Source organism: Ailuropoda melanoleuca, chromosome 2 (assembly GCF_002007445.2).
Source record: "Ailuropoda melanoleuca isolate Jingjing chromosome 2, ASM200744v2, whole genome shotgun sequence".
Lineage (NCBI taxonomy): Eukaryota > Metazoa > Chordata > Mammalia > Carnivora > Ursidae > Ailuropoda > Ailuropoda melanoleuca.
In genome coordinates this window covers 155,999,590-156,014,038 of record NC_048219.1, presented here as the reverse complement: position 1 = coordinate 156,014,038, position 14,449 = coordinate 155,999,590, and the positions used below count along the sequence as shown (strand labels likewise).

The 14,449-nt window shown below is 34.2% G+C and overlaps 1 protein-coding gene across 1 annotated transcript in view; it reads right to left on the bottom strand.

Moving 5' to 3' along the window:
* Positions 1–1,130: 1,130 nt before the first annotated feature.
* Positions 1,131–14,449, bottom strand: part of LOC117796474 (SAP domain-containing ribonucleoprotein-like) — a 47,053-nt gene continuing 33,734 nt past the window's right edge. The window contains exons 8-9 of the mRNA XM_034644375.1: positions 4,479–4,501; positions 1,131–1,223 (exon numbers count right to left, since the gene is read on the bottom strand). Coding sequence (XP_034500266.1) covers positions 1,182–1,223; positions 4,479–4,501 — 65 coding nt within the window. The 3' untranslated portion in view covers positions 1,131–1,181. The remainder of the gene's footprint in view (positions 1,224–4,478; positions 4,502–14,449) is intronic.

Below are 14,449 nucleotides of genomic sequence, written 5' to 3'. Positions count from 1 at the left end.
AAAAATACTTTTAAAAATTATTTATGCCACTTAGAATATTAGTCAATTCAGAGAAACAATAGTTTTATAAACATATGAATCTATCTCCTTAACTGTCAAATAAATTGTCTTTAGAAATCAAATTGTAATAAAGAAACGATATTATGAACACTTTAAGATTAGAAATTAGATCTCATTTGGGCCTGGGAAGGGGAAATTAACTAAGAAATTCTATAATTGTAAGTAACAGCTGCACAGTCAATATTTAATCACTATATTGTGAGACGGTTCAGTAGTGGAAGACAGGATTAACATATTGCTTTAAAACATTCCATTACTTTCTGCATCTGTTTACTGATAATAAAAGACACAGCTGTTCTAAACGAAACACACTAACAGGTGTAAAGTGCCAATTTGGCATTTTACATAAAAGTTACTCCTCATTTCCTTTTGGAATACTCTAAAATTATACTCTAAGCACAGCTACCAATAACTTAAAGAATTTTTATACTAACTTGGATTATTCTAGTCATTGAGGAAAAGATATGCTTCTTTCTCCATGAATTCAAGATTATTTTTAAACAGTACACATCCTGAACTAATTATAATTATCCCAGATGTTTTCCATAAAAATGGTCACACATTTGAACAGGGTTTCTTTAGCAACTGTTCTATATCAAATTTACTGCAAAGAGCATCAGAATTATGAAGTAACATTGTCTCAGATTTGTTGCGTTTAAACTACAAATGATAATAAAGCTTGAGCTTGTAATTTATCTTGACAAGTATTCCAGCTAATCTGTAGCTGTATGTATTTAATCCAAGGCCACCATAAGGAAATCCAATATTTTTATAATAAATTCTCAATGATCACTCACCTAAAGCATGTCAAAGTAACTAAAATTTTTGAATTCCATAAACATAACTATATAGTTTAGGGTTTTTTTGTTGCCTGTTTTTAAAACAAAATATACCACAAACAACTTAAAATATCCTAAATAGAAGAACTCCATTTTAGTAATTTAATAAACCTGGATAGCTACTTTTTAAATTTTATAAATACATTATGAGACAATTACAAAATCAATGCCAATGAAAATATTAATATATTAGTGATAAGAAAGAACACTGAAATATTTTAATTTGGCCATTATATTTACTTTAATATATAAAACTTGGAGAGGAAACGTTAAGGTAGAATATCAAAGCAGTCCAAAGCGTTCCAGTCTCTTTCTTTTCTTTTCCTAAAATAAAGACATTTGTTAAATTAGCTTTAGAAAAAGAGATTCACTAATATTTAAAAATACGTAGAGTCCTTGAAACTATGTCTATATTTTAAGATATACCACCTGAGGAAAAACATAAAACATACATATTTTAATTAAAATTATATAAAGCATTCACATCTTCCCCCAATAGTTCCTTTTCCTTATCAGCTCAGATACAAGTTCAAATAAAATACTCTACAGCTTTGCAGTAAAGTGTCCTCAGGTCATTTAGTTACAATAGCTTTTCTGGTTCTTCTGGAAACATGTTATGATCAATGAAAACTCTATTAGTTTGCTGCTTAAGCTTTGAAAAGAAACACAGGAAGCAAAATTTTACATCAAAAGAATAAAGAAAAACATCAGTTTTACTGTGGAATCTAATAAAGTTTAACTCTGCCTATAATGTGGTAAAATTATGTTACCTAGAAAGATAATCATGGGATTTTCTGGTTTGTAAAATAAGTCAAAGTATATAGTCAGTAATCCAAATCATATGATAATGAAATGTGTGAACTGTTTATATAGATTTCATAAGGCTCGCAGTCTTCATAAATTTAATTACTACATATAATGATTTATCCAAGTTATCTTAATCTTTATCATATTTAATTATCCAGAAAGGGGTTTATTACTTGGAATTGCACGGAAGCACATGCTGTGCTTATCAAGTACAAAAGTACAATGCACACCTTAAAGGATTTTTAAATTCCTTTCCCATACAAGATTATATTTAATTGTTTATATACATATATATACCTACATTCTAGTAATTACATATTTATTTTGCATTGTTTTGTGTTCATAAGGAATGATGGAGCAACCAATTTGTATTATTAAAAGAAACAGTTGAGGTAAATAATAAAGAAAAACTAGGAGTAGAAAGGAAAATAGAGCCTCCCTTAAAAAACTGAGATTTTAAAACACTTGCTACAACAGTTAATTCCATTACTTCAGGGAAAGATATGACAAATAGTAACCTAGAGACAAATTGACTTGTAATTCATTAAAGATGGTAGGGATGACAGTTTAATGCCTTAAAAAGAACCAGCCTTTAAAGGAATTACAGGACGAGTTTCTAACAATGAAAAACTGCTGAATTTTAAAAATCCATATTGTATAAATTTAGTCAAATTTCTACATTAAACTCTTGACTCTTTTTCTAGTATACATAAATATGGTTAGAATCATGAGATACTGGCATAGGGTTTTACATTATACAGCACTTAAAGAGCCACTGCACTTCATCTAACAATCAAGTAATGAGTTACAGCTGTGGTTTGAAATTTTTAGGATGGTAAGAAATCAATAAATTCTCTAAACTTCTTTCGTAATTCAATAATTTTACAGCATGTATCTCCTAGATCAATCTTAAAAACTGATATATTTCCTCCAAAACTAGTAACAAATACATAATTAGAGTCCTATGTTCAAATGGATTTTAATAAAATGGTATGTTAAGACTAGCAAAGCTCAGCTTTGTTCTATAAAATTTCATTTAAAAATCTGTATTGAATGTAATTCCTACAAGCATGATGTAGCTATCCATCTGGTAAGTTCTGAGAGCATTAATGATTAAGTCTAAATAGTGTGCTTTCCTTCCACCTTCTACTATGCAATATTTCTTCAGATGAAGTAAAATTCTTCTTTCTGCTCATTGTTTTTCAAAAATTCAAATAAAAGTTTGCATCAATATGTAAATCCATGTAGAATAATACATATGAGACTTCATTTAGAAAAGGTATATTAGAAGCTTGACTTCAATCCATGGAATGAATTCTGCCTTTCCTTTGCTTGAGATGTGAACAGAGCTTAAAGAGGAAAGAGATCGAGGTATGTATAGTTTATATCAGATTACCTCCAATCTTTAGTAAAAAAAAGTTACAAAATAGTGTTTATAAATACCTTTTAAAAAGTTACATATGTTACATATCACCATTTTACACCCCCAAAACAAAAGCTGTGTCTTTGTTTTCACTGAAAACTTATGCTACCATATTAGCAATTTAGTTTCTGATTTCAATACTGATAAACTTAAATACTGATTAACAGTAAAGGAAAATTGATTATGCTTCAATTGTTACAATTGAATAAAACAAGATACTCATAAATACAGACTAAAGCATATTAATCCATACTACTAATGCATATTAATTAAGCATAGAAAACTATTTTAAGTAGTAAATAAGTGAATTTTAAAGAACAGGAATTTCATTGTTATGTACATAGTATCAGAATAGGTCAAACTACTACCTGTTAAAAATCAAAAGGGATTTTCAAATTGTTCTGTGACTGTGTGGTTTGAATATTTCCAGGTTTTAAAAAAATCAATTAAAAATACAAACTCAGATCTTCTATATGACATGTTTACACAAACTAGAAGATCATCAATGTATTAGTTTGGGTGTCAATGGAGAAAGATTAAAAGAGAGATTGAGAGAGACGGGGAGAGAGAACAGACACAAATCTTGGAGTAAACTTTTTGTTTGGTCATCTCTGCATACATTCCAAATTCTTACGACAGTACAATTTAGGATAATATAGTTTGGTATGGAGCTGCTGGGTTAAATTCAGACTGGCCAGCCCACTTTTAGGAGTATTCAGATGAGTGTAACAATACCGTGAATCAAGACTTTTGTGATATGACGAAGCCAAAACAAAAAATGATAAAGACACTGCAACCAGTGCTGATATAAGGCTACAACTATTATCTTTAACCTTGTTAAATTAGTTCCTAAAAACACTCTCTTGTTCTCAGACATTTTTATATAAAAAGTAGATAGTATAAATTAACATAACTTTTATGCACAGTGCTTTTAATGTTTGTTCTAAAGTCATTAAAATATCTTTAATTTGTATATTAATTTATTTAGCGAAATTTCATAATTCAAAGGCAAATACCCTATCCATTTCAAATGATAAATTCTTAAATGAAAAAAATTTGGACCATAAAGCCAAATTCAGAATAAGTCTATTTTCAGAATAATATATTCATAGGGGGCTAATTCAAGCACAGAGCTAAAGCAAAACATATTTATTCTAGACATTGGACCTGTGTTATAGAGACCATTTTTATACTTGAGAAAACACCATTAACAGAATTCTAAAAGCAAAATTTTTGTAACTATCACCACTGAAATCAGTAGTTATTCATTAAGCATTTGAGGTACATAGAAAACATAGTAATAACCATCAATATTGGTAATTTTTTTGTTCATACATATTATAGCTTACCATGTCAGTATTGACTTCTTTGCCTGAGAATAAAAGATAATTCAGATATCAAATGATACTAAATATTGTCAGATAATAGGTTCAATTTTAAAAACTGAAAGAAAAACATCAATATTTATACAAGTAATCTAAGCTCTTCCTTATGGTAGCTACCATTACTGAACACCTACTACATGTGCTGAGTACTGTGTATATAACTCTTTACATGGATTATTTGTAATGTTTAAATCATCTCTACAAGACTGGCATTTTCCAAATTTTATAAATAAGATGACCATGAGATTTACTGATAAAATTGGTACATTTCTGAGAATAAAGGCGTTAATAATAATTATGCTAGGAGGACAGGTGTAAATCATGACTGTTCTAGGAAAACGACAATAGTCACCTTACCAATGAGGAAACTGCATCAGACAGACTCATTCAAAATGTATTCAATGAAGATTTATTGAACAGATTTTGCACTGAATGTTAGTTAATGGGGATGGCACTCTGATTTTGCAGAACAGGTAACTGTCATATTTGCTTTCAAAGTTTTATCTATAACCACTATATACACTATCTACAACCCATAAATAATCTGAATCTCTAAAGCTTTATGTTTTTCAAAACATTTTCACATTCATATATCCTTTGATTTTAAAGGTACAATTATCTATTACCTATCCATTTCAACCAATAACTCCTATACTTAAAAAATGCTCTTAGAAGTTTGATAGGCATTTTTATTTTCTACTAGTTTTGCTCTAGTTTGACATTATATATATGTATACATATATATGTATATATGTATTTAATACACCTCTAACTTACTTTGAAACATAGTATGAGATAGGATTCTAAGGTTTTTTTTGTTTTGGTCCAAATAATGTAATGCCTGAATATGGTCCTGAATGATTCATTACTTGACCAATGATTTATAGCACTTGCTTTTTTCATTCTTACAGGTTAAATTTGAGTCACCAATTTCATTCCACTGATATCTGCTTAATCCCATGTTATTAATATACTATCTTATTTACTGAAACTATATAGCTATTACTTGGTCTTACCACTCCTTCTATACTTACTATTGTTGTCTATTTATTTTTGCAGATTCAAATTTGAATCAAGATAATCAAATTCCAAGAAAAAAAACAAAAAATTGAGAAAAAATTCAGAGAGAAAAAGACAGTGTAAACACAGAAACTGGTACGATTTTGGTTAACAATTGACATAACATTTCTACATTTTATGTTAAAACACTGAAACAAATTCTAGGTAATTTTAACAAGAAATTGCCTTGGGAGCTCCATGGGTAAAGTTAAATTTGTCTTATTCAGGGGGAAGAGAGATGCTGACTAATTTTGTTAAAAAAAATTACAGTCTAGAATATATTTTAGGAGGACTTTCCAAGATGGTGGAGTAGGAGGCCTTAATTTTATCTGGTCCAAGGAATTCAGCTAGATAGCTATCAAATCATTCTGAACACATGTGAACTCAACCAGGGATCTAAGAAAAAAACTGCTGTAATTCTACAAATAGAAAAGTGACTACTTTCTGCAAGGTAGGAGGTGCAGAGAAGTGAATCCAAGGTGATATATTGGAAGATAAACTGTGGTGGGAAGGAGCTTTCATAAGCCAGCTACTGGAAAGTGATATAGCAGTGGAGTGCAAAATCAGAACTTTTAAAAGTCTGCTCCAGCGAGGGACATCCCTGCCTGGTGGTGAAACAGGGTGGAATCCTAGGTGGGACAGTGTGGTCTCAGGATCCATGGAGTCAGAGAAAGAATGGGAATGCCTGAGTGTGGCAGAGTTCCCAGACATCAGAGCGGGGAAGCTGGCTGCAATCACTGAGCCCAGAAGTGGGCTTTCAGCTCAGTGTTTCCATAAAGCACAAACCACAGAACAGTTGGGCAACCGCTCTCCAAGCAGGGGCCAAGCAAGCAGCAAGACCACAGTGAGACTTCCCCTCCCTCTGGGAGGAGTGGTGAGGTTGTGCGCCTCAGGAGTCTGCAGCGTTTGGATACTCAAAGCGGAATCGCATGCCTGAGATAGAAATGGTCAGTCACAGACTGGGTGAGCACAGAGTGTGGACAGAGACCAGGGAGACAGGAGTGATTGACTGCTTTGCTCTGAGGGCACACTGAGGAGTGGGGGGCATGAGCTTTCAGCTCTGGGGCTGGAGATTGGGAGGCTACTATTTTCATTCTCATTTTTAAAGAGGCACGGAAAGCCTTCAGGGAAAAAAACCCCACATAGAGCAATCCAGAGCCACTTAGCCTGGCCCCCTGACAAGGGCAGTGCAATTCCACCTGGGGCAGAGACCTGAGCATCAGCACACCTCCTACAGAAGATTAACAAGAATATCCAACTAAGACCAAGTTTACCAATCACACAGAACTACAAAACTCCAGCACTAGGGGAAAATAGGATATAGAATTCATGGTTGTTTTCTTATGATTCTTTAGCCTTTCAATTTAATTTTTTTCTTTCCTTTTCAACCAATTTCTTATTTTATCAACTCTTTTTTTAAGTCTTTTTTAATCTTCATCTTTACAGTTACACTCTATCCATTCATTGTATTTAATTTTATTTTTGTAAACATATAAGTTTTTCTTTCTTTACAATTTTGGGATATAGTTTTTAACAAAATGACCAAAATACACACAGGATCCAGTGTATTGCTCTGTTCTGTTCACCTGTCTGGTTATATTCTCTCTTTCTCTCTCTCTCTCTCTTTTTTTTTTTGTTTCAGGTCTCTTCTGATTTGTTTAGTGTATATTTCTTTGTGGTCATTGTTGCCATTTTAGTATTTTGTTCATTGTTCATCTGTTCTACTCTGGACAGAATGACAAGATGGAAAAACTCACCTCAAAAAAGAGAACAAGAACAGTACTGGCTGCCAGGGACCTAATCAATATGAACATTAGATGTCAGAACTAGAGTTCAGAATAATGATTATAAAGATACTAGCTGGGTTTGAAAAAAGCATAGAGGACACTAGAGAATCCCTTTGTGGAGAAATAAAAGAACTAAAATCTAATCAAATCGAAATCAAAAAGGCTATAAATGAGATACAATAAAAAATGGAGCTCTGCTAGGATAAATAAGGCAGAAGAGAGAAACAGCAATATAGAAGACAAAATGATGGAGAATAAAGAAGCTGAGAAAAAGAGAAAAAAACAACTACTGGATCAAGAGGGGAGAATTTGAGAGATAAGTGATACTGTAAGTGTAACAATATTAAAATAATTGGGATCCAGGAAGAAGAGGAGAGAGGGGGGCAGAAGGTATACTGTAGCAAATTACAGTGGAGAACTTCCCTAATCTGGGGAAGAAAACAGGCATTCAAGTCCAGGAGGCACAGAGAACCCCCTTCAAAATCAACAACAACAGGTTGACACCTCAACATATAATAGTGAAACTTGCAAATCTCAGAGACAAAGAGAAAATCCTGAAAGCAGCTTGGGACAAGACGTCCTTAACCCACAAGGGTAGAAACATTAGACTGGCAGCAGACCTAGCTACAGAGACCTGGCAGGCCAGAAAGGACTGGCATGATATATTCAGGGTGCTAAATAAGAAAAATATGCAGCCAAGAAACTTTATCCAGCTAGGCTGTCATTCAAAATGGAAGAGCTAAAAAGCTTCCAGGACAAACAGGAACTAAAAGACTTTGTGATCACTAAACCAGCCCTTCAAAAAATATTAAAAGGGATCCTTTAAGTGAAGAGAGAGTCCAAAAGTAACACAGACCAGAAAGGAAGAGAGACAATATACAGAAACAGAAAAAGCGAGTTTACAGGGAATACAATGGCACTAAATTCATATCTTTCAATAGTTACTCTGAATATAAACGGGCTAAATGCCCCCAGTCAAAAGACAAAGGGTACCAGATTGGATAAAGAAGCAAGACCTATAAATACGCTGTCTATAAGAGACTCATTTTAGGCCCAAAGGCACCTCCAGATTGAAAGTGAGGGGGTGGAAAACCATTCATTATGCTAATGGACATCAAAAGAAAGATGGGGTAGCAATCCTTACATCAGACAAAGTAGATTTTAAACCAAAGACTGTAGTAAGGGAAGAAAAGGAAAACTACATCATACTGAAAGGGGTCTATCCAACAAGATCTAACAATTATAAATATTTATGCTCCTAACTTGGGAGCAACCAATTATGTAAAACAAATAATAACAATTAAAGAAACACATTGATAATAATACAATAATAGTAGGTGACTTTAACACCTCACTCACAGCAATGGACGATCATCTAAGCAAAAGATCAACAAGGAAGCAAGGGCCTTGAATGACACACTGGACCAAATGGACTTCACAGATATATACAGAGCATTCTATCCCAAAGCAACAGAATACACATTTTTTTCTAGTGCACATGGAACATTCTCCAGATCATATACTGGGTCACAAGTTAGGTCTCAACCAGATTGCGATTATTCCATGCATATTTTCAGACCACAATCTTTGAAACATGAACTCAATCACAAGAGGAAATTTGGAAGGGACTCAAATACATGGAGGATAAAGAGCATCCTACTAAAGAATGAATGGGTCAATCAGGAAATTAAAGAATTTACAAAATTCATGGAAACAAATGAAAATGAAAACACAACTGTTCAAAACCTTTGGGATGCAGGAAAGGCGGTCCTCAGAGGAAAGTACATAGCAATACAAGGCTTTTTCAAGAAATAGAAAAGTCTCAAACACACAATCTCTCCTTACACCTAAAAGAGCTGGAGAAAGAACAGCAAATGAAGCCTAAACCCAGCAGAAGAGAAATAATAAAGTTAGAGCAGAAATCAATGAAACAGAAACCAAAAGAACAGTAGACCAGATCAATGAAACTAAAAGCTGGTTCTTTGAAAGAATTATAAGATTGATAAACCCCTAGTCACACTTATCAAAAAGAAAAGAGAAAGGACCCAAATAAATAAAATCATGAAAGATGAGAGATCACAATCAACACTGAAGAAATACAATTATAAGAACATATTATGAGCAACTATATGGCAACAAATTAGGCAATCTGGAAGAAATGGATGTATTCATTGAGATGTATAAACTACAAAACTGAAACAGGAAGAAATGGAAAACCTTAACAGACACATGACCAGCAAGGAAATTGAAGCAATAATAAAAAATCTATAACAAACAAGAGTCCAGGGATGGATAGCTTCCCAGAGGAATTCTACCAAAATTTAAAGAAGAATTAATACCTACTCTTCTGAAGATTTTTCAGAAAAAAAAACACAGAAATGGAAGGAAATTTTCCAAACGCTCTATGAGGCCAGCATCACCAAAACCAAAGATAACACCAAAAAGAATTACAGACCAATATCCCTGATGAACATGGATGCAAATATTGTCACCAAGATACTAGCCAATAGGATCCAACGGTACATTAAAAGGATTATTCACCACAACCAAGTGGGATTTATTCCTGGGCTGAAAGGGTGGTTCAACATCTGCAAATCAAATATAAAATACACTACATTCATAAAAGGACAAGAACCATATGATCTTCTCAATAGATGCTGAAAAAGCATTTGACAAAGTACAGCATTCTTTCTTGATTAAAACTCTTCACAGTGTGGGGATAGAGGGAACATACCTCAATATCATAAAAGCCATCTAAGAAATGCCCACAGTGAATATCATTCTCAATGGGGGAAAACTGAGAGCTTTTCCCTTAAGGTCAGGAACATGGCAGGGATGTCCACTATTACCACTGTTCTTCAACATAGTACTAGAAGTCCTAGCCTCAACAATCAGACAACAAAAAGAAATAAAAGGCATCCAAATCAGCAAAGAAGAAGTCAAACTCTCACTCTTCACAGATGACATGATACTCTATGTGAAAAACCCAAAAGACTCCACCCCAAAATTGCTAGAACTCATACAGGAATTCAGTAACATGGCAGAATATAAAATCAATGCACAGAAATCAGTTGCATTTCTATACACTGAGACAGAAGAAAGAGAAATTAGGGAGTCAATCCCATTTACAATTGTACCAAAAACCATAAGATACCTAGGAATAAACCTAACCAATGAAGCAAAAGATCTGTACTGAGAAAACTATAGAACACTCATGAAAGAAACTGAGGAAGACACAAAGAAAGGGAAAAACATTCCATGCTCATGGATTGGAAGAACAAATATTGTTAAAATGTCCATGCTACCTAGAGCAATCTATACATTCAATATAATCCCTTTCAAAATATCATCAACTTTTTTCACAGAGGTGGGACAAATAATCCTAAAATTTGTATGAAACCAGAAAAGACCCCAAACAGCCAAAGAAATGTTGAAAAAGAAAACCAAAGCTAGTGGCATCACAATTCTGGACATCAAGCTGTATTACAAAGCTGTAATCATCGAGACAGTATGGTACTGCCACAAAAACAGACACATAGGTCAATGGAACAGAATAGAGAACCCAGAAATGGACCCTCAACTCTATGGTGAACTAATCTTTGACAAAGCAGGAAAGAATATCCAATGGAAAAAAGACAATCTCTTTAACAAATGGTTTTGGGAAAATTGGACCACCCATGCAGAAGAATGAAACTGGACCATTTTCTTACACCATACAGAAAAACAGACTCAAATGGATGAAAGACCTAAATGTGAGACAGGAATCCATCAAAATCCTAGAGGAAAACATAGGCAGCAACCTCCGTGACTTCAGCCACAGCAACTTCTTGGTAGACATGTCTCCAAAGGCAAGGGAAACAGGCAAAAATGAACTACTGGGACTTCATCAAGATAAAAATCTTTTGCACAGCAAAGAGAAACAGTCGACAAAACCAAAAGACAACCAACAGAATGGGAGAAATTTGCAGATATCTGATAAGATGAAGGGCTAGTATCCAAAATCTATAAAGAACTTGTCAAACTCAACACCCAAAGAACAAATAATTCAATCAAAAAATGGGCAGAAGATGTGAACGGACATTTTTCTATAGAAGACATACAAATGGCCAGCAGACACTTGAAAAAATGCTCAACATCACTCGGCATCAGGGAAATACAAATCAAAACCACAATCAGATATCACCTCACACTGGTCAGAATGGCTAAAATTAGGGGCGCCTGGGTGGCATAGTCATTAAGCGTCTGTCTTCGGCTCAGGGTGTGATCCCAGTGTTATGGGATTGAGCCCCACATCAGACTCCTCTGCTGGGAGCCTGCTTCTTCCTCTCCCACTCCCCCCTGCTGAGTCCCCTCTCTTGCGGGCTGTCTCTGTCAAATAAATAAATAAAAAAAAATTTAAAAAAAAAAGAATGGCTAAAATTAACAAGTCAGAAGATGACATATGTTGGAAAGGATGAGGAGAAAGAGGAACCCTTTACCCTATGACCCAGCAATTGCACTACGAGGGATTTAGCCCAAAGATACAAAGGTAGTGATCCGAAGGGGCACCTGCACCCCAATATTTATAGCAGCAATGTACGCAACAGCCAAACTATGGAAAGAGCCCAGATGTCCATTGATAGATGAATGGATAAAGAAGATGTGGTACATAAATACAGTGGAATACTACACAGCCATCAAAAAAAAAGAAATCTTGCCATTTGCAATGATATGGATGGAACTAGAGGGTATTATGCTAAGTGAAATAAGTTAATCAGAGAAAGACAATGATCAGATCATCTCACTCATATGTGAAATTTAAGAAACAAAACAGAGAGGATCATATAGGAAGGGAGGGAAAAATAAAACAACAAAATCAGAGGGGGAGACAAATCATAAGAGATTCTTAATCATAGGAAACAAACTGTGGGTTGCTGGAGGGGAGCAAAGTGGGGAGGTGAGGTAGCTGGCTGATGGACATTAAGGAGGGCACATGATAAAACAAGCACTAGGTATTATATAAGACTGATGAGTCCCTGAATTCTATCTCTGAAATTAATAATACACAGTATGTTAATTAATTGAATTTAAATAAAAAGAAACTAAAATTAAAATGACACTCTGAGTGTTTAAAAAAAAGAATATATTCTAAACATTTAAGAGTAAGCATTGAAAATAAAAAACAACAAAGACCAAGAACAGCAAACAAACAAAAAACAGAAACAAAGCCCACTGCTTCCAAACTAAGGGAGACTGAAAAACGGAAAATAAATTTTATTTTTTCAAACAGAAAGCATTAAATCAGGGAAACAAACACACACACACAAACAAAACAAAAAGCACAAAATAAGATTAAGATGATGGCAATATGTTCAAATAGATCAGTAATCCCAATAAATACAATGGTCTAAATTCACCCATTAGCCAATATATATTGTCAAGGAGATTAAAAAAACTATATCCCCAGTTCTGTTAAAGGACTGGAGGTAGAGAGAAGCCATGCTGCCTTCTGGTTTCAATTTTCTATACAAAACAGGCTAACGATTTAAGTCTAAAGTGGTACAGACTCTCTTCTAAACTATTATTCTTCCTTCTCTCCCCACCAAAACACTGATCACCCATACTTAATAAAAAGATCTCCCAGCCTCATCGGGTTTCCAAAATGCTGGTAGCCAGGATTACCCTTTTAGAAGGAAACTGAAATATTCTTCCCTTGGGAATAGGACCAGCCCAAAGAAAAGACCTGAAATCTGGCCTGGCTCCCCAAAGAAGCAGTCCTCATAACCATTTAAGGAAGCCTTCAATAAATAAACCGTACCCAACTAGCTATTTAATGTCTCCTATTCTTAGTATAAACAGGCAGTCAAGGATCAGAAGACATCTGAGAAAAGCCACTAACATAAAAGACTAAACTGAAAAACTGAAAGAGCAACTTGGAAGGAACAAAGGGATATGAAACCTTCTAAAGAACTCACATTGCCTATTGCGAAAGAAGCAAACTCTTATATGATTAATGGAAGTGCAAAATGGTACAATCCCTATCGATAAGAGTTTGGCTATATCTAACAAAATTTTAAATGTATTTACCCTTTGACTCAGAGTTCCTATTTCAAGGGTCCATCCTGAATATATATCTTCACCAGTAAAAAACAACATATTTCCAAAGTTATTCATTGAGGCATTATTTATAATAACAAAGACCAGAACAACAAAAATAACCATATTAGGGCATTAGCTGAATAAACTGTTAAATATCCACACAATACTACACAGCCATAAAAAAGAGTGAGGAAGCTCTCTATGTACTGATTTGGAATGATCTCCAAGATACATTGTTAAATGAAAAAAACCAAGATGCAACACAAGCTATCTCAAGAAACAAGAAAAAGCTCAAATAAACAACCTAATCTTATACCTTACAGAGCTAGAAAAACAAACAAACAAACAAAGCCCAAAGCTAGTAGAAGGAAGGAAATAATATTAGAACAGAAATAAATGAAAGTGGGGTGCCTGGGTGGCTCAGTTGGTTAAGTGTTGACTTGTGATTTCAGCTCAGGTCATGATCTCATGGGTTGTGAGATCGAGCCCCATGGTGGCAGGCTCCATGCTCAGTGGGGAGTCTGCTTGAGAGTCTCTCCCTTTGCCCCCCGCCAACACATGCATGCTCTCTCTCTAAAATAAATAAATAAATAAATAAATAAATAAATAAATAATTTTTAAAAAAAGAAATAAATGAAACAAGACTAAAAAAAAAAAAAAATAGAAAAGATCAATGAAACCAGAAGCTGGCTCTTTCAAAAGATAAAATTGATAAACCTTTACCCTGACTTACCAAGAAAAAAGAAGGAGAGCTCAAATAAATAAAATCAGAAATGAAGGAAAGGTGACAACCGACACCACAGAAATAAAGGATTGTAAGAGAATACCATAGAGAATTAATTGCCAACAAATTGGACAACCTGAAAGAAATGGATGAATTCCTGGAAACAGCTAATCTTCCAAAACTGAAATAGGGAGAAATAGGAAATTTGAACAGAATACAAAAAACAGACACATCGACCAATGGAACAGAATAGAGAACCCAGAAATGGACCCTCGGCTCTTTGGGCA